At 38.8% G+C, this 18,915-nt stretch overlaps 1 protein-coding gene across 1 annotated transcript in view; it reads left to right on the forward strand.

The window, feature by feature from the left end:
• The first annotated feature begins 13,586 nt into the window (after window positions 1–13,586).
• The window catches only part of tbr1b (T-box brain transcription factor 1b), a 7,289-nt gene continuing 1,960 nt past the window's right edge, over window positions 13,587–18,915 (forward strand). Inside the window, exons 1-5 of the mRNA XM_037789313.1 lie at window positions 13,587–15,143; window positions 15,990–16,144; window positions 16,353–16,474; window positions 16,774–16,932; window positions 17,194–17,255. Coding sequence (XP_037645241.1) covers window positions 14,440–15,143; window positions 15,990–16,144; window positions 16,353–16,474; window positions 16,774–16,932; window positions 17,194–17,255 — 1,202 coding nt within the window. The 5' untranslated portion in view covers window positions 13,587–14,439. The remainder of the gene's footprint in view (window positions 15,144–15,989; window positions 16,145–16,352; window positions 16,475–16,773; window positions 16,933–17,193; window positions 17,256–18,915) is intronic.

Consider the following 18,915-nt stretch of genomic DNA (forward strand, 5'->3'; position numbering starts at 1 on the left):
ACACACTTGTGTATTTGTGTGAAGTGTTTTTTTTGAAAAGTCCACTTTAAGTCTAAAGCATTGTTATTGCCATTATTCCTTGTCGAATATAAGATATGTTTCGCCCTTGGGACATTTGCTACCAGAGGCAGTAGGTTTTTGAAATGGATTCAAGAGCTGTAACAAAAAAATGAAAGAGGACAAAAAAGGATATGGATTGAGATGGAGAAGTAGCAGGCTGATTACAAGGTGTCAAAATTGCCAGGAGCAAGAAGGTGAAAGCAATCAGGGGTGAGAAGAGTGCAGCATTCGTGAGGGGCAACTAATTATCCATCTCATTTGTGGAGAGAAGCATTTGAGGCAGCTCTAGCCCACTGAATGGTGACAGATTGGTGCGGAGGAGAGGGGAGGTGTTAGAACAATGGAGCCCAGCTCACCATCATTACTGCATGCTAATCAGCAGTGCTTCTGCACCACCAGTCGGTGCTGCAGAGAGTTCGGGGAGACAGGGAAGTCACCGGCTTCAGGGGACCAGCAGACGAGAGAGAGGGAGGAAAAACTAACGGCACAGTATATGGCTGTTGGCAATTATATGAGCTTATCCTATGCAAGAGACTGATCTCTGTGGCCTGCGTTGTCAGCTTGTACTTGCAAGATGAGCTGATGTTACTGGAGTGTTTTTAAGTGGATTGAGTGGAATAATAGGTCACCATGGTGTAATACAGAATATACACATGGTAATGTCATTAAAAGTTTAAATCAATAAAATAGAAATAAATAGTAGTATAGATTGTATACAGTGATAATGGGATTTAAATGCCTACTGTGTTATAAACCCAAATATCCATGACTTTTAATAATGTACCTAGTGTCTGTCTACAAATGCAAGTTAAATTTAAAATTATAAAAATCAACAATGACAGAAAAAAGTAACAAGTAAAAGCACAATAAAGGGAACATGAACAGACTGAACAAGGAAAGAAAACACTAGGATTTACATTTTTTTGTTTTTAAAAATATTTTAAAAATACTTCCTTTATAGTCAGAACTGCAGAACTCATTGATAAAACAACATCAACATCAACTCAGATTCAGCATTATTATTTCATTAAACATTATATGCATATAGTTTGCATGCATGCATGCATGCAGCACGTCTCTTAGGGTGTCATTTGCTTTGGTGGTTATATTCATCTGTGTTCAGAGTGAGTTAAAGACTGTCATGTATGGCTGCAAGCAAGCAGGGCCGCTACATTAGTGTTTAAAGATGGATGATGCAGCTGTGCATTTCTGCATTGAAAATCTACACTAATAACTAGGGGTGTAAGAAAATATTGAAAATATCGGATATCGCGATATTATGGTTTGTGACACTGTATCGATTCTCAAAAACACTGTATTGATTTTTTATTTAATAGTTTACATGCAAAGAACTCTATAGTCTCGCTGTGCTCTCAATACTTTATTTCATTGGCAAAGAGATGCGTCCTCTTAGTGAATGTGCCCTCTCAAAGTAGTGCTATGATGTTGGATGTTACAGGGACTGTGATAAATACATCCCACTGTTCTGATTGCATAAAAAAGTTAACTTTTTTTTACTCAGATTTTATGCATATCTTCTTTATACTATGACAGTTTTCCTAAAATTAGATTAAAAGAAATTGCAATATATCGCATTATATTGAATTGCAACCCCTGTATCATGATACGTATCATATCGCCAGTTTCTTGCCAATACACAGCCCTACTAATAACATGTTTTAATAATCTTAGTCTAAAACATTAGTGTTGTCAAATTGTTAAATTAAATATGCAATCCACTTGTGCACAAAAGAGTAGCCCCAAAAATCAAACATTGGAACCAAACTGCTTGACAGGCCTTTTGACTTCCATGAACAACAACCTCTATTGTTTTCTAATGCTTGTGATGAAGGTTTGTTTCCATCCATAATGGTGGTAGACATACTGTAGCTGAAAAGCAGGCCTATATTTTGGGGTTTGCAAAATTGTGAAAATGCTTATTTTAAATTTTCAACTCAGACTCTTCAATTATACGTATAAATCTACTGGAATTTAATATGGTTAAAATCATGTGTTTGTCCTTTAATTCAGATTTTTTTTGTTATACAAGCTATTCACCAATACTTTATACTGTATATAATATACTGTATATACAGTTTTTCTCTTCACAATTACCTTCAATATAAAATCACATCAGTGTATGTCTGGTTCTTGACACTAATTGATATCAAGTACATTGTGATTAAAATATAATATTTCAACAATAATATTTTGAATATCTCAACTCTATGAAACAAATAGATCTTTATTGGCCAGTAATTGGATTATAATTGCAGTTGACAATAGACACATGATGCGCCATTCCACTAAGTCATTATTTTCATTGTCATTACTCTTCTAAATATTCAAACAATGGTTTATCAGATCGTGCCGTTGCCAACAAGATGTAACACGAGTGGGGGAAAAAGGGAGATTGTTGAAGGGTTTAATCAAATCGTAAAACAAAACAGACAGATAGCAAGTGGATTAAGGTCACCTGACTAGAATGCCCTCTTCACATCGGTGTCATTTCGATAATTAACAACTTTGGAGAGAAGCATATTCAACTGTCTGTGCACTGGTCACCGTTGGCATGAGAGACTGCCAACTCTCATGGCGTTGCGAGCTGAGAGTATCACCTCACAGTGTTGTCTTGCCATGCGTTGGGCTCCTCGTGCTCTCTGTGCAGCAGTGGTGGAGCTGACTTTGTGTTCGATTAAATGTGTTGAAGCCATCGCTGTCTGCGCAAAGTCTCCGAACGGCCTCCCCTCTCCATTGTGTTTGTTTCAGTGCTGGTCTGAGAGCCCTGATTTCTGGAGCAGAGATTTGGCAGTCACAGCAAGTGATGACAGAGGCAGTGGTGAGATCGCACCCAGAACCCCAAAGGAGGCTCACATTTCAGGCGGGATGGGAGGCTTGTTCAATACACAGGACACAAAAGCACTGATCAGAGGAGTCTGACGATGCCATTGTTCTTAAAAATCTGATTGTTCAGCCGCCACAGCGAGGACTACTTTTATATGTTTACTTGTGGAGGGTGGGAGTGTTGGACATTTGTAAACTTCTGAACTTTTTTGAAGACACTTGGCTGCCAATTTGAAATAACTGTATGACTGAAAGTCTGGCTCTCAAGATGTCATCCTCCTGTTATCTTATTGTCGCTGTTAAATCAGTGTAGGTTGTTTTTTTTCCTTCTTGACACATGGGGGTGGGATGGAGCATGGCGATGTTTGCGGAATGGTAACTCGCAATTCAAGGGTTAAGGCAGCATGAAAGAATCCATTCTCGGTTTAATGACCTAGCCTCGCTGGGCGAGGACGACAGGGAACATGCTCTTGACTTGTACTGAATTTGCCAATTAACACCTCCAATAACAGGCTGCCTCTGAACATCACCAATGTAGAGAGAGGAGGAACAAGTCTCATGCACTTTGTTTTTCAGCCTCTGATCCTGTAATGATAAGGTCTGTGATTGCTTCATACACGGAAAATTATGTTGTCTTATACGCTGCTTGGTAAATTTTCTCTCATAGTAGAATTTTGTGCGGATTGTTGCAACGGCTTTGAAATAAATCCTCCCTTCATGTGCAGTCACTGACTGGCAGTGATGTTGGAAATATTTTATTTTTCCACGTGCTGCTTGAATCCTTATGTGGTTGTTGGACATTCTATTTTTCGCACATGTCCATATGGCCATGTGCAGCTTCAATTAGACACATGGCTGGTATCTAAGATACACCGTGCTTGATTGGCTTTGTCCCTTCTTATTGTTATACACGGAAACACAAAACAACAGTGCTGTCCTCGATAGATATTATCTGGAAAGATCTGTCCCCTCAAATAAGGTTCCCCGTTCTAGTCACCCCTCTGGTTTCACACATGCTTATCAGACTCCCAAACAACACCTAGTACAGGTGTGAATATCAAAATCCCCAGTGAAAATCACAGTGGGTACTCGTGTGTTGTCCTCGGAGTCCTCTTACATGCAGCTTTGCATTGGGGCTGAGATGCTGCTGGCTAACGGCAACTGCGGAAACACCTTTGGCTAAGTGTAAGGTGGACCTCCTTACACCAAATGTGCTTAATGACTGAAAAAAAACGCCACCCAGATCTAATTGAAAAAGGCGCCTAAGTGTACAGTAGCTGGTTATTGCCCAGTACAATCACACCATAACACGGTAGTTTCACAATTCATTAGCAGGTACTTTAAGAATATACAATAATTGAAAGATGGCTGCATAATTGATAGCAGTTCACACCATAGGGAAAGTGCAGTGATCCATCTAATGATAGTAATAAAGTGTAGTGGGTTGCGTCGAAGAAGTTAACACTTGAGGTGTGAGCTGTGTACAGTTGTGACGACAAAGGCCTTGTCCTAACACTTTGTCAACATAACAGATACAAACACTGTGAAGATGTTAGTCATATTCTCATCAGAAGGACTGAAGAGACTCACAATGTGCCTCCTTAGGGTTAGCAGATCGTAACTCTCGGATCCTCATGCTGACCACCTTTGTGTCACGAGTAGACGATTATAAACCTTGTAGGCGATGCTCCATACAAATCAATTCATTTATTCAGTGTTAAGAAACCATCTGGCTTGATTAGAGCTGAAAGTCATCCTGGCAGGCCAGTTCCCTGACTGACACCTCATAGAATTAGTGGGAGGACGGCTTAATTTACCGTCTTTGCTCAGCTCGGCGTACGCGGCTTATCGTCTCGCTGTGCTCTAAACTCAGATTTGAACTGAAAAGCTCCATCTACCTCAAGTCTTTGTTACGGTATTAAACAGATTCAGCATATCTGGGTTGTTGTTTATTAGTCTTAGATAGTGAGATATAACACTTTTTGTGTTCTCTTTGTGGAAGCTGTGAAAATGGCACGCCATATGTAATACACTTGCTTGCTGTTGGTCTTGCCAATTCCCCCAAGATCAGTCATTCCTGTGCCAACGCTCACACTCTCTCTTTGTCCTTGTGATTCGATTGAGCTTTGTGGATTGGACGGCTTTCTTTTTGATGCCGTGTCTGGTGTTTTAGTTGTTGATTTGATGTCACCCGCGGCCCAGTTAAATTAACCATTTGAACCGGAACATACGTGTTCAGATATACCTCAAAGCGCATTTGTTATAATCAGTCAAAAATAATAAAAGCACTGATGAAACACATATAGTAAACAGGAAAAAGCAAATGGGATACAGGTATAGATAAACCAAAGCATGCTCCTGCGATGTTTTTTTTCTCCTTCTGATTCTGCACAAAACAAATTGGCTGCATATTTTGTTCACACCTTTTGTAACCTGGGGATAGCGAGCGCAGTTCTCCCTCGTCATACCTGTGACAACAACCTGCAAAGTGCTCCCAGTGCCCTAATCTGTGAGCTAGAGACCTGCTGCTGCCGCATGTAGATGTTGTTTTCTTCTTCCATAGCTGCTCGTCCCTGTGGTTTTTTTTACGTTTACACACCCACCAGAATCACACAAGGTAAAAGAGAATATGCGAGTGTCTCGCAAGCTACCAATTTTTTTTTTCTTCTGGAAAACATGGTAGCGCTCAGTAGAACAGCATACTGATGGTGTTTGATTTAGAAATGGCAGTCAGACCATGATTTTAGCATCAACAGATGGCCAGTGGACTGGTTTAAATGAGTAACACCACTGCCTGCTTTAGAGTTGGCTCAAGTAGTAGAGTAGTGTACTACTGTCTTATCATATCTCCCTGTGTGAATGATGATGTCACCATGATAGATGCTACTCAAGTGGGATCAGACCTACTCAGTGATGCCTGTAGAGACCAACTCTGGGAGATCCCTGTCTGGCTGCATTATTCAACAATACTCCTTACCTCTCCCAGGGAAAAGGGACTGTTGAATATTTGAAAGATAGAATTTGATTTTTTTATTTAAGTGTATAGACGGGAGAAGGGGAGGAGGGGGGGGGAAATAGAGATAGTGCCAGTCGGTGCAGCCTGGATGGTCACCAAGGCAACTTGCCGAGTTTTTCTAACTGATCTACGGGACTTCTTGGCCGTCTCACTTGGGGGACGTTTTGGAAAAGTGGGCTTCATCGAGCGCCTTTTGACTGCTACTACGAGTTGACGAATCATTGATCATTTTAGTTTCATAATTATGGCCACCAATTAGTTTAGAATTTGATCAAACCATCTTGCACAGAGCTTTTCAGTCACCTGGATGTCCTGGATGGATATCTTTTTTTTATGGCTGTACCAGTTGCTACACCCATTACAGCATGCAGAACATTTGCTCAAACTGTAGCTTAACGGCTCTCTATTCAATATTCAGAGCATTAATATAGCAGCAAACAACTATTTGCTATGTGAAGAGGAGGATGTATATAGAGGAGTAATGTCTACCTGAGCAGAGAATGAAGTCGCTCTCCCTCTGTGTGTGTCTGAATCACAGCTTCTCTGTGCGTCGTTGAAATAGCTGGGCCGACCACGCAAGCCACTGCGCTCGTACAGCGGTTACAGCTGATAACGCCGTCACAACCGACGGTGGGGACTGCCCATTGTTCCCACAGCACTCTCCCTGCAACAAACAGAAGCACATGGCTAATTATTATGCAGAATGACATCATTGTACCTTCCCGTCTTGTTGCCTTGAATGCGTTGTTGGTGGTTAGTTAGGTTGAGGCATCAGGAGTGACATTAGTTAGGTTTAGGGAAAGAATATCAGGGTAAGCCAACCAGAGGAAGAATAGGGCGGGTCTTGCCTTCGCCATGGTAAGGAAAAAAATATTGCAACCGGGAAGGTCATTCTCATCCCAACTCGTCACATACCGCCGCTTTGTGTCACGCCACTTGGCGTCACTTTATTTTTGTCATCAAAACCACTATACAGTAGTTAACCTTGGCATCACTTTAGGTTTAGGCAACAAAACCACTATAGTTAAGTTTAGGAAAGAAATACATGGTTGGGCTTAAAACTACTACGTGTGTACAGTGAAAATGACACTGACTGTTATGAAACACAAACGAACATCTAATTATAACGTGATTTACGGGACATGAACAGCGGTCTCCTTTATGAAACCCTTGTGTTTGTTGTTGTTGTTTGCACTGTTAGCACCGTTAGTTGCGAGCCACCGGCTCAGTCGTCACCAAGTTGAGAGCCGTGCGTAGGCAATATACATACTCTGAATTTCAAATGTAGCACCTTTAAGTGAAACTATAGCGCTGTTAAGGCTTTTCTAAAATTAAAAAAAACATTTATAAAAGGTTCCGGGCCTCCTCTGGACTCCTGGGCTGTTTTGTTAAATTGAATGTATCAATATTTCAGTTGCAACATAAGAAAGGAAATCTGCTCATTGATAACGTACCAGACATTGTGCCAGACAGTGATAGCCTATTTTCAGAACGGCAGCGTAAAAAAAAAACATGGCTGCAGAACCACTGCTCAGATCCTGACGAGCCAAGCTGAGTATCGATCCATCTGGCTCCGAAGACACTGTCATGTCACCTTTGCATTTAAGTGTTATCTTGTCAGCTTCAAATGATCTAGCTGTCAGATCTGGAAAAAGCCGGCCTGTGTGATGTTGCTTTGTCTCTAATGTCCAGCTGTTGCTACAACAGTCTGCACCAGCAAGACATTTGAATCCAGTGTTTAGAACGTGTTAAGTCAAGATTATATGAATTTATAATTTTCAAGCGATAATGTGTATTTTTAGAATGATATATTCCACATTATTATGCATGACAGTTGATTTGAGTCCACAGCTTCAGTCAGTTTACATCTTTCCTCGGGTGTCACCCACTCCCTCAGATAATGAAAAAAAGACAACTTACAATAAATGTTGTCAGAAGCTCAGTAGAAGCTCAAACTGAGTGCAAATTGCTTCAAAATTGATTCCTTCTCTACTGCAGATGTAACTGATAGTTAAAGGTTGGGAATCCAGCTTTGTGTTGAAAGGGCACAACGTCTTTCAACCAAGGTGTGGTAACAGGGTGAACATTTTAAAGCAAATTCACTCCCTGCTAATGTAGTCCACATCACCCCTAATGATAACACACCCACTGCATTGCACTCACAGCTATAATTTTCATGTTTTCACTCACATTCGCTGCAAACGTTTTTTTAAGTCGTTCTATGATTTATCTTCTCCTTTTTTTTTCTTCTTTTCTCATACACGTATCAGTGTCCAATGCCTAATTTTAGTACCAGTGTAGCGGCTTCGTTTCCTGGTCATTTAAAGAGCAGATCACTTCCTAAAGGGTTTGGAGATGCTGCAGGCCGGAGAGCGTGTCAGGCTGCTATAAGGGCAACAGTAGGACATCATCCAGTAGTTCACACTTGCTGGAGCATACTGGAGAGGCTGTGGAGATGGATTCTTTCTTGATTTTTTTACGGTACGGTCTGTATTTCTCATCTTTTTAATCAGTGTGAAATGGTGGCACTGTGTGATATATTCTTCTCTCTATATGTGCCATTTCTGAAACATGAGGTGTCGTGTAGCACTTGTGCAGCTGTATGGATTGAACATTCATATTGCAAAAAAAGCAAAATGGATCACTACATTTATTATAGAAGTTTGTCAAGAAAAATAAAAACTGGTTTCCACGTGTTTGTTTGTGACAGCCTGGATGTGAGCGGTGCGGACATAAATCATGTCACATTTATTTTTCCTCTCAACTTGGAACATGGTTCTCTTCCCTGTAGAATTCAGAGCTGATCATTAACCTTTCCTTTAGTTCCTTCCCTTGCCTGGTCACATTTCCTCTCTATTTGGTTCCTGGCCCCATATGCCACTTTCCTATTTCCTGCCTGCAGACAGCAGGGAGTAGCTCTATTATCACCTTCCTAGAGCTGTCTTTGAATGTGAGAGGCAATTCCATTTCACTCAGCCATGGGGAGGAGGATGAGGAGGAGGAGGAGGAGGGAGAGGGAAAAAAACACACCATAGAGCACACAGAAATTGGTTTAAGGTTAACTCTTATACTTGAATGTTGCTTCTCCACTCGTATTGCCAAGATTTAAGGATTATATGATACACCGTCTGTTGCGAAGGTGCAGGTTTTTGTAGAATAAATCAGAGCAAAGGTTAAGTGCGTTAAGCGTATCATGTCTGGTTGTTGTGTGCACACTTTATCGCCAAGTCCATTTAGAAGTCATCCTTTGAAATATTAACAATCCTAAAGCAGCTATATTACACTGCTGTGAAGCTGTGCTAAACATATCGAAGATGCCTCTAATGCCTCCACTCTCAAGCGTGCTCTCTCCATTTTGCGACATTTTACTCGAAGCCTGTGTTATTTTTGGGCTTCCCTAAGTCTTATTCCGGCTTTTACCAGCCTCTAGTTCTTTGGAATGGTAGGGCTCTTGACAATATTGCTCCTGGATAAATTAAACATGAGTTACGTAGAGTGATAATCTGTGGGCCTCTCTTTTTCACACTGCATTCCCAATGAGCTGTGTGTTGGCCTGGTGTTGTTGCCTGTGATTTTAATGAAGATTATTCTTGTAACACGACAGTCGCCTGTTTGCTCCTATTCTCCCCCAAAATATTTTCTCTTCAAACAGAGGATTTTGTGCTCTTTTGAGGGATCTGTGCAGCATTTGTGTTTTATTTGAAAGGTATTTCTGTTGCAGGTTAATCACCAGTTAATCATGAATATAATTAAAGGTATTTAGGTGCCAAAATTGGGATGTTGATTAATCAGATAACAGGTTTCTGAGTTGTTGTTTTTAGATTCCACGTTCATCATCATGTCAGCGTAGTTATCGATTAAACAATACGCAGGCAGACACAGCTTTGACTGGGTAATTAGTGCTTATTTTCATCCTGTCTAAGCAATAAAGGCAAAGCTTCAGTTACTGGATTGGAGCCCCCTTCTGTTTTCTATTGTTCAGCTTTAGGCTGATAGTGCTCGGGGAAAAAAACTCAGAGGATCCTCAAAGGAGCGAGTGCACACTTCATGGCATGGCTACTCTTAAAATGGAACTGATGTTTTATAAATAATTTCAAAGTTACAAACATCAGCCTCACAATCACAGCGATTCAATGATATTCATTTGGCATAAGTCAGTTTCATTTCTGTGTGCTTTTCATCAGAAATGGCTTAAAAAGTGGAGTTAGTCTGAATTTTTCATGCTGTGGGCTTACTAGGGACAGTGGCCATGTTCTTCACTTGCAGACGTCTGACAGTGCATGGCAGCAGAAATAACAAAATGGTCACAAACCCCAACTGCACTCCCCGGGTCACACAGGCTCTTTAAAATTTAAAGAGACTAGCAACAAACCAAACAGTTGATAACGGGTCAGTAGCAGGTGATAAAAGAAGTTTTCGTATGGGGTATTAGCCCGTCCACTAACTTTGTGATTCCTGACATTATATCCACACCCATTGTTAAGCCAAAATAATACACAGCAGAGAGCATTACTCTCTAAGGCTGTGTAGTACCCAGAGGATTACAGTATTTCACAAGTGTTACTTTGCTACAGATTTGGTATGAGACAAAATTCACACATTTATAATTACGCATTAATTTCTACATGCCGTCATCTGTATTAATGTTATTCTATTTTTTTTAAAAGGGGAGCAGTGTGTATAACTCATGGTGCATTCTCCCATAGATTTATACTATTATTTCCATATAAGAGTGTGTTAATTGCCACACTGTGATGTATAAACAACTGACAGTAACAGAAAGACAGAAGATAAAAATAACTAACAACGTCTGTTTTACCCTCTGCCTTATTCAAGAGACAAATAAATGTGGCACAGGAATATTAAATGGCATATTGATGATCTTTCACACAGGACTAATGACCTTGCAACAAGCTGCACATTGAATGACAATGAAAAACAATATAATGAACTGAATTTGTGTGGTTTGCGGTGAGTTCATAAAACAATAACTGTGAATAAACTGATAAACTGTCATTTATATGTCTGGAAACTGTAATAAAAACAGTGTGACTTTAATAAGAAAGTGATTGGAGGATGTATTTAATGGTTAAATACTGTAGGTATAGAGATAAATTGTTGTCTTTTTAATAAAATAGAATCCAGATTAAAGAAGCACATGTAGAAATATTTGTTTTTGTGGGGTGAATAATCTCTAGAGTGCAGGCTCAGGTATGGTATCAGCACAGGAGCCATGTCACTTGCATTTCCACTGAACATCACGATCACCTGTCCTGAGGTTAATTTGCTGTGAGGTTTGCGGTAAAGAATCTCGGTTGGGTCTGGACATCAATAATGAGCAGGTGTAGGAGTGCACTTCTGCGTAGACGCGTGTCTCGGTGTGTCCAGGGAGGACGGCTAATAAGGGTTTAAAAGCCACAACTGTCCACTCCGCCCCTTAGCAGGCCTCCAGCTGTCTTTCCTGTCAGAGAGCACCCTGATTCCCTCTGACAGAGCAGATCACTGATGGCAAGAAACCACAGGGGGGAAGAGTTATGTTAACAAAGCACAAAGCACCACCACACTTGGTCAGATTAGTCATGCTAGTTAATTAAAGACTTAAGGTAAATACAGGTTTTGTGTTTTTTTTTTTTTTTTTTTTTAAATCAAAGAGCCTTGAAGAAATGAAGACTTCACTTTGATTTATTGATGGAAATTGCAATGTGACGTCTGGCAAACAACATATAAATAACTTAAAGGCCATCTTAAATGCATTCCCATGAAATTTTTAGTGCCGCTGTAATATAAGCCACTACCTGTCATGAATCCCAAATAACCTTGGCTCTATCCTCTTAGTTCAGCCCAGTGTGCCTCATTCCTTATTACTGGCCTGACAAGGAAATGTTTACCCATCCGACAAGAGACAAGCCATTTCATAGTCGGAAAAAGCAATTTCACCTGACTGGAGTAGCACACTATGTCCCCATATCCTTGCTGGCTATAATTTTGTTGTCATTTTGTGTGCTGTGATCATATCATTGAAGTGACAGTGCTGGGCATTAGGTAAAGTCCCTAAGCCGGTGCTCACTTTCAGGCTTTTTCTCTCCTTGTCATTCACATTGATTAGATTAGACCCAGGTGGCAAGCAGATTCCTTTGGCACAACAATAAAAAATGGTGATACAGCGGCTTGAAAAAAAGAAAAGCACATTGTTTTATGCTCAACTGAACATTATTTTAAGAAAAAAAGTGGTTTTTTTAAATGAATATTTCTGGTATTTTCACAGATTATTGAGGGATATTTTTAATAGAGATCTTTTAAATATGTTTGGGATCTATTTTTATACTACGCCTGCATTGACAAATTATAGATGTTTGCATGTATTAGAATCAAAGTTACAAAAGTATGATGATTTTGGAGTAGAAATGGCATAAACACTGCTCATAGGGACCCAAGCATTAAGCTCAGCTGGATGGTTCGTACAAGCCAGGAGGATGGGATCCTAATCTGCACTATGCCATCTCCCCGAGGGACAAGGCTGGCCACGGGCATAACAAATCAGCCGCCCCAGCCCTCCTCTTTGGTTATGTCCACTAGCTGGCTGAGCCAATAGAAAGAAAGGGCTTAGTCTGATAAATAGGCACCAGAGCACCTGGGGAGACAAACTGAGTCGCCGCACGGGTGATTCAACAATTGGTTTGTTCAGGGGGGGGGGGGGAAAAAAGCAAGCCCATTTTGCTTATTAAAGATCAGTGACGGAAGTGAACCATAATCCTGTAATGAGGAGAGCAGAGAGTGGCCTCTTTTGCGTGGGCACAGACAAGCCTGTGCTTGCATGTTTCACAGGAATAGATTGCTGGACCCTATAGCCCTATACTGTAATGACTCTTATGACCCTCTTGTTAGCTTCAGAGATTCATGGCAGTTCCTTAGAGATACAAACTGGTGGATGTGCCAGCGAAATAGGCCTTGATTGGTCTTCTCTCAACCTTGTCTGGTTCAGATTGTACTGTGCAAACTCGCAGGTTAATGACACTGCAGCACAACTCAACCAAAAGTTAGTCACAGGAAGTGGAGATGATCGGATTTTGATGCCGTAGTCCGTGATGTTTACTGCATTACTTTACTGTATATTGAAAGGTGTTTCTAATATTTTGTCTACACATATGCACCTTTTAATATAATGCAATTTAATACATCTTCATGAAAATATTACCATAGTGTTGAACACCTCCCTGACACAGTTCATAAAGGTTATATTGAGTTATTGTTCAGGTGTAACCACTGAACCATAAATGTATAAATCAATTGCATATTAAAAAGGCCTTACAGCCATATAGAATAAGCAGTTTGTCTTAAAAATGGTATTATAACCTTGTTAGTAAGTTAAGTAGGAAGGTGTTTATACTGGCTGCAGCCGGTCATGGGACTTTAACCTCTAGCCATTCTAATATTTAATTTCATCATCTGACAACATCATCAATATCAATATCAATATATAAGTCTCATTACACTGCAGTGAGGACTTCAGGTACTTTTGGAAAGGTCTGATGAGAAGACCATGTAAACCACAAAAACAAAAAAAAAAATTGCGGTTTACATGGTTTACTTGTCTATTTTATTTTATTTTTATGTACTTAAAACTTAACTTTAACTAAATAAAATGGGCAGTTATCTCAAAGACCTGGATCCTGCTGAAATATGATCTTTATTTGAATATAATTTTGTGGAAAAAGGCAGATCCCATTATGTATAACCAATCAGACTTAATATGAGTTAATGAGCATCTAACTCTAACAACCTCTTAAAGATCTGATTTAAATGATATCAAAATAATTCTAACACATTTAAGATTTCCCTTTACTTTCTGTGCCACAGCAGCCACCATGTTATCAGTCCACATGGTTCATAACTTTATAGGGCATCAAATATTCATCAGCCCTGGGACTCATAAACACATCTTCAGTGGGACGCCATGATTTCACGCTATATACCACAAACATCTTAAGGCATCAGATGCACTGCCTGTCATGGACTGTCATTTTTTTTTGGTGTGTTAATAATATATCTAGGTTTTCTTCGTGCAGACATACTTTGGCACTCATGGTGCATAAATAGGTAAATAACTGCAGCATGACTGACAATAGAAAAATCTTTATATTTTCATCTTTATATTTTTTGTTTTCTTCTTCTTCATATACATTAACAGTCCTGAGTCAATCTATATTTTAAATCAAATATATAGGTCCATGTCACACTACAAACAAATCACTTTGCTCACAGCAGCTCCCTCAGATTGTCCCTAATTAAGAGCTGTCTAATTAAATTACAGCCTGGAGTTAACCAATGGCAATACTTGTTTCATTAGCGAAGCAAGGCAGAGTGATGGAAAGAAAAATCCTTCCTGATTGCAGGATGGTGTCAATTGGCTATAATTTGCTGCCTTCGCCACAAGTCATAGCAAGGCGTTTTTCATAGTGTTAGATTAGGAAAAGGCTTGTGATATAGGTTGAGCTTAATAGTTGGCTTCCTATTGAGCCATGCAGGTCGAGAATTGCATCTCGAGTGATCTCTCCAAGAAATTTATGAATGTGGGCAGTGGCTTTCCGAGCTCAGAGCTTTCGTTGCAGGACCATCCTATTATTATATCCGCAAGTGACAACCTGGAGAGAAGTTCACCCCTGAAAAAAAACTCTAGGGAGATGACGAATCAGTCAGAGGCAGACAATTTCCCCGACTCCAAGGACGCATCAGGGGACGTCCAGAGGGGCAAACTCTCTCCTGATGGTCTTCACGGAGTCTCTGACATCCGTCATCATTTCGATGGATCTGCAGGAGAAAGGTGCATCTTTTCTCCATCTCCATCTCCCCATCAGCCACAGTCAGTCTCAGCTGCAGCAGCGACCAGTGCCATGTTCCCATACCCGACCCAGCATGGACCAGCGCACCCAGCTTTTTCTATTGGGAGTCCGAGTCGCTACATGGCCCATCATCACCCGGTTATAACTAACGGAGCTTACAACAGCCTGCTGACCAACACGTCTCCTCAAGGCTACCCGACTGCGGGCTATCCTTACGCGCAGCAGTATCATGGACACACGTACCAAGGAGGCGCTTTTTACCAGTTCTCCACAGCGCAGGCAGGACTGGTGCCGGGCAAAGCGCAGGTGTATCTGTGCAACAGGGCCCTGTGGCTCAAGTTCCACAGACACCAAACTGAGATGATCATCACCAAGCAAGGACGGTAAGTTGTGCGCATACACAGGGTTTTTTATTTGTTATGCAACTTGCAGAATTTTACATCACTGGGGAGATTTTTAGCTCAAAATTGATGCGACTTAACATCAATTTTTTTTATTCTTATTTTATTCTAACGTTTTATCTATTCTTTTGTTATTATACTGTTTAACTTGCACCAACAAAACCAAAGCAAATTCCTAGTGTATACCTCTTACACCTGGCAATAAACACGATTCTGATTCTGATTCTGATCTGATTCTGATTCTGAATCACTATTTCCCAAATAAAAAGGATAAGGGACTCAAAACAAAAAAAAGGGGGAATCTAGCTTTTTTTTGTTATGAGAGGCGTTTTCTTTAAATCTGTCTTCCTTAATTTTTCCACAGACGAATGAAAATAACAGGCTTATTATTTGTTATACAACTTGCAGAATTTACATCACTGGGAAGATTTTTAATTCAAAATTGATGCGTAATGTGGAATTAACATCATTTTTTTAATTCTTATTTTATTCTAACGTTTTATCTATTCTTTTGTTATTATACTGTTTAACTTGCACCAACAAAACCAAAGCAAATTCCTAGTGTATACCTCTTACACCTGGCAATAAACACGATTCTGATTCTGATTCTGATTCTGATTCTGATTCCAATTCTGATTCTGATTCCAATTCTGATTCTGATCTGATCCTCACTTAATCACTATTTCCCAAACAAAAAGGATAACTGACTCAAAGCAAAAAAAAAAGGGGGAATCTAACCTGATGTTTGTGCCTTTTTTTAAAAAAAATATATTATTATTATGAGAGGCGTTTTCTATAAATCTGTCTTCCTTTCTTTATTTTCCACAGACGAATGTTCCCATTTTTAAGCTTCAACATTTCTGGCCTCGACCCAACTGCTCACTACAATATATTTGTGGATGTAATACTCGCTGATCCAAATCACTGGCGATTTCAAGGAGGCAAGTGGGTGCCATGTGGAAAAGCAGACACAAATGTAATAGGTACTATAATACATTTATTCCTATACATTTATTGCACAATTAACATTTTAAACTTATTTTTTTTTGTTTTGATACATTTTTTAACCACAGTATGTGGTTCAACATTTAGATCTAAAAAAAACAACAACTGGCAAACGAATTAATTTTTTTGTAATAAACTATATATTATGTGTTTTAATTCTCTGTATTTTTTGCGTATTATGTTCAGGAAACAGGGTTTATATGCACCCGGACTCACCGAATACCGGAGCGCACTGGATGCGTCAAGAAATATCATTTGGAAAGCTAAAGCTCACAAACAACAAAGGTGCCTCCAACAACACTGGGCAGGTAATGAATGCATCATCATGCTCAATGCTTTAATTACAAATATATATATATTTTTTTATTATTTATAGAAAATTGCAGTGTTTTTTCCCTTCATCTCTTTCTTTTTTATTTCATAGAATTATTATTTTTATTTGGAGTGGTTTACTGCCTTATTGGTTTCATTTATAGCGCAACAACAGCAGTGCAACGTTTATACAATAATCATAAAATAAAGATTAAATGGAGCTAAATCGGTCTAACATTCTGTTTTAATCATCTATCCAAAGTTTTCTGACGCGCGTCTTTAATTGACTCTCCAGATGGTGGTTCTCCAGTCTCTCCACAAGTACCAGCCCAGGCTCCATGTGGTGGAAGTGAACGAGGATGGGACAGAAGACACCAGCCAAACGGGACGAGTCCAGACTTTCACCTTCACAGAGACGCAATTCATCGCAGTCACAGCTTACCAGAACACCGATGTACGACCACTTCAGATTTCACACAACACTGCTATATATAATGTCCACCAAAACAAGTCTCCATTTCAACAAATTAGAGATTGTTGAAAAAAAAAAGAAAATTCAAATATATTTTACTTATTTATTTTGTAACAAATTATAACGATGTGGATTTGAATAGGAATCAAGAAATATAAATAAATAAATAAATAGAATTTTTGAAATTGACGCTCCAGTCTGATTTTCTATTTCTAATGATCGATGCATTATTTTTTTCCACAGATTACGCAACTGAAAATCGACCACAATCCGTTTGCTAAAGGATTTCGGGACAACTATGACACGTAAGATTTTTATTTTATTTTATTATTTTTTACTTTTATTCGATTGTAATGAGACCTCTTTGTTTTATGCTGTAATATGAATCCATAAAATATTTAATCAACAACCAGGTTACTTCTTTTTAAAAAGCTTAAAAAAACACTTCTATAAATCTGCTGAATATCTTGTGAATAGTTATTGTATTAATAATTATAGTTAGAGGGAGCTTATAAGACATCAAAAATGAATCGAATAAATAAAAGTGTTTTTTTTTTACTTCAGAATTGACTATTTTCAATTTGACAGACAGAAATGTCATGGAAATATTTGACAAGAAAAATAAACATTCATATCAAAATATTCGTTAAATTTATTCCGTTTTAGTCTATTGATGGCAACATTCCTCGTTCATGTCAGTTCAGCTCGTCTTGCTCTGAAATTAAATGCATTTAAACAAGCGACTGTAAAATTCAGATGTGAAATAACTGAACAAAGCCATAACTTATTAGCGATGCAAAATGTTTTCTCTTTGTATATAAAACAGTATAGGCCTATTTGGAAACACTCCACTTGCGTAAAGTTTAAGTTTGATGCCATAAATGTTTTTGAAATCATGCAATTCTCTCTAGAAAGTGCAGATTTATTTTTTCCCCACATGACAATCTACTAAATAAAGTATAGGCTAATTGGTGAAATGGATATATAGGCTACATTACTTTTGATTTCTAGAGATCCAGCTATGACGCACAGTTTATTCACTGAATTGTTTCTCAGTTTTTATGCACCAAATATCTGGAACAAGCTCCCAGAAACCTGCAGGACCAACTCCAACTCTGAGTTCTTTTAAATCAAAGCTTAAAACTTTCCTGTTTGCTGCCTTTTATTAAACCAGATAATGATCTTATACTGCACTATAACTTTTACTCTTGTGTTGAATTAGCTCTGTTCTTCACTCACATGTTGTTATGGTTTGCATTCTGTGCTTGTAGCCAGCTAGAGACAGACATTTTTGGTAAAAGTGTCAACAAGTGTATTATAGCCTTTTTCCTAACAAATGCCTTTAATTGTATTTAGTGTGACTATTCCTATGTCTGTAACCTGCTAAGTCTATTCATCTAGGCAAAAAATAATGTTTATTAAAATGTATGTAAAAAAATACAACCTAAATAGTGCATTAAAACAAATCAGTAAGATAATGTAAAAGAAAGGTGAAAAACAGCTATATCTTTAAACAGTAAATTAACTGTAAAATACTGTGAAATTAATAAAAAACAACCAGTTCAAACTGTATTTTTCATTAACAGTACAAAGCTGTAAATTTCAGCGACAGTATAATAATGTTAATTTTACAGTAACATAAAGGCAACCCTGCTGCCAGTTCTTTACTGTTATTTTACTGGGAAATTCTTAACAGTGATATATCCATTTCACCAATTAGCCTATATTTTATTTAGTAGATTGTCATGTGGGTAAAAAATATATATATCTTTAGAGAAAAGACTCCACTTGCGTAAAGATGAAGTTTGATGCCATAAATGTTTTTGAAATCATGCAATTCTCTCTAGAAAGTGCACATTTATTTTTCCCTACATGACAATCTAACTAAATAAAGTATTCTAATTGGTGAAATGGATATATAGGCTACATTACTTTAGATTTCTAGAGATTTACAGTTAATTTACA

The sequence above is a fragment of the Sebastes umbrosus genome, chromosome 13, assembly GCF_015220745.1.
Source record: "Sebastes umbrosus isolate fSebUmb1 chromosome 13, fSebUmb1.pri, whole genome shotgun sequence".
NCBI classification, from domain to species: domain Eukaryota; kingdom Metazoa; phylum Chordata; class Actinopteri; order Perciformes; family Sebastidae; genus Sebastes; species Sebastes umbrosus.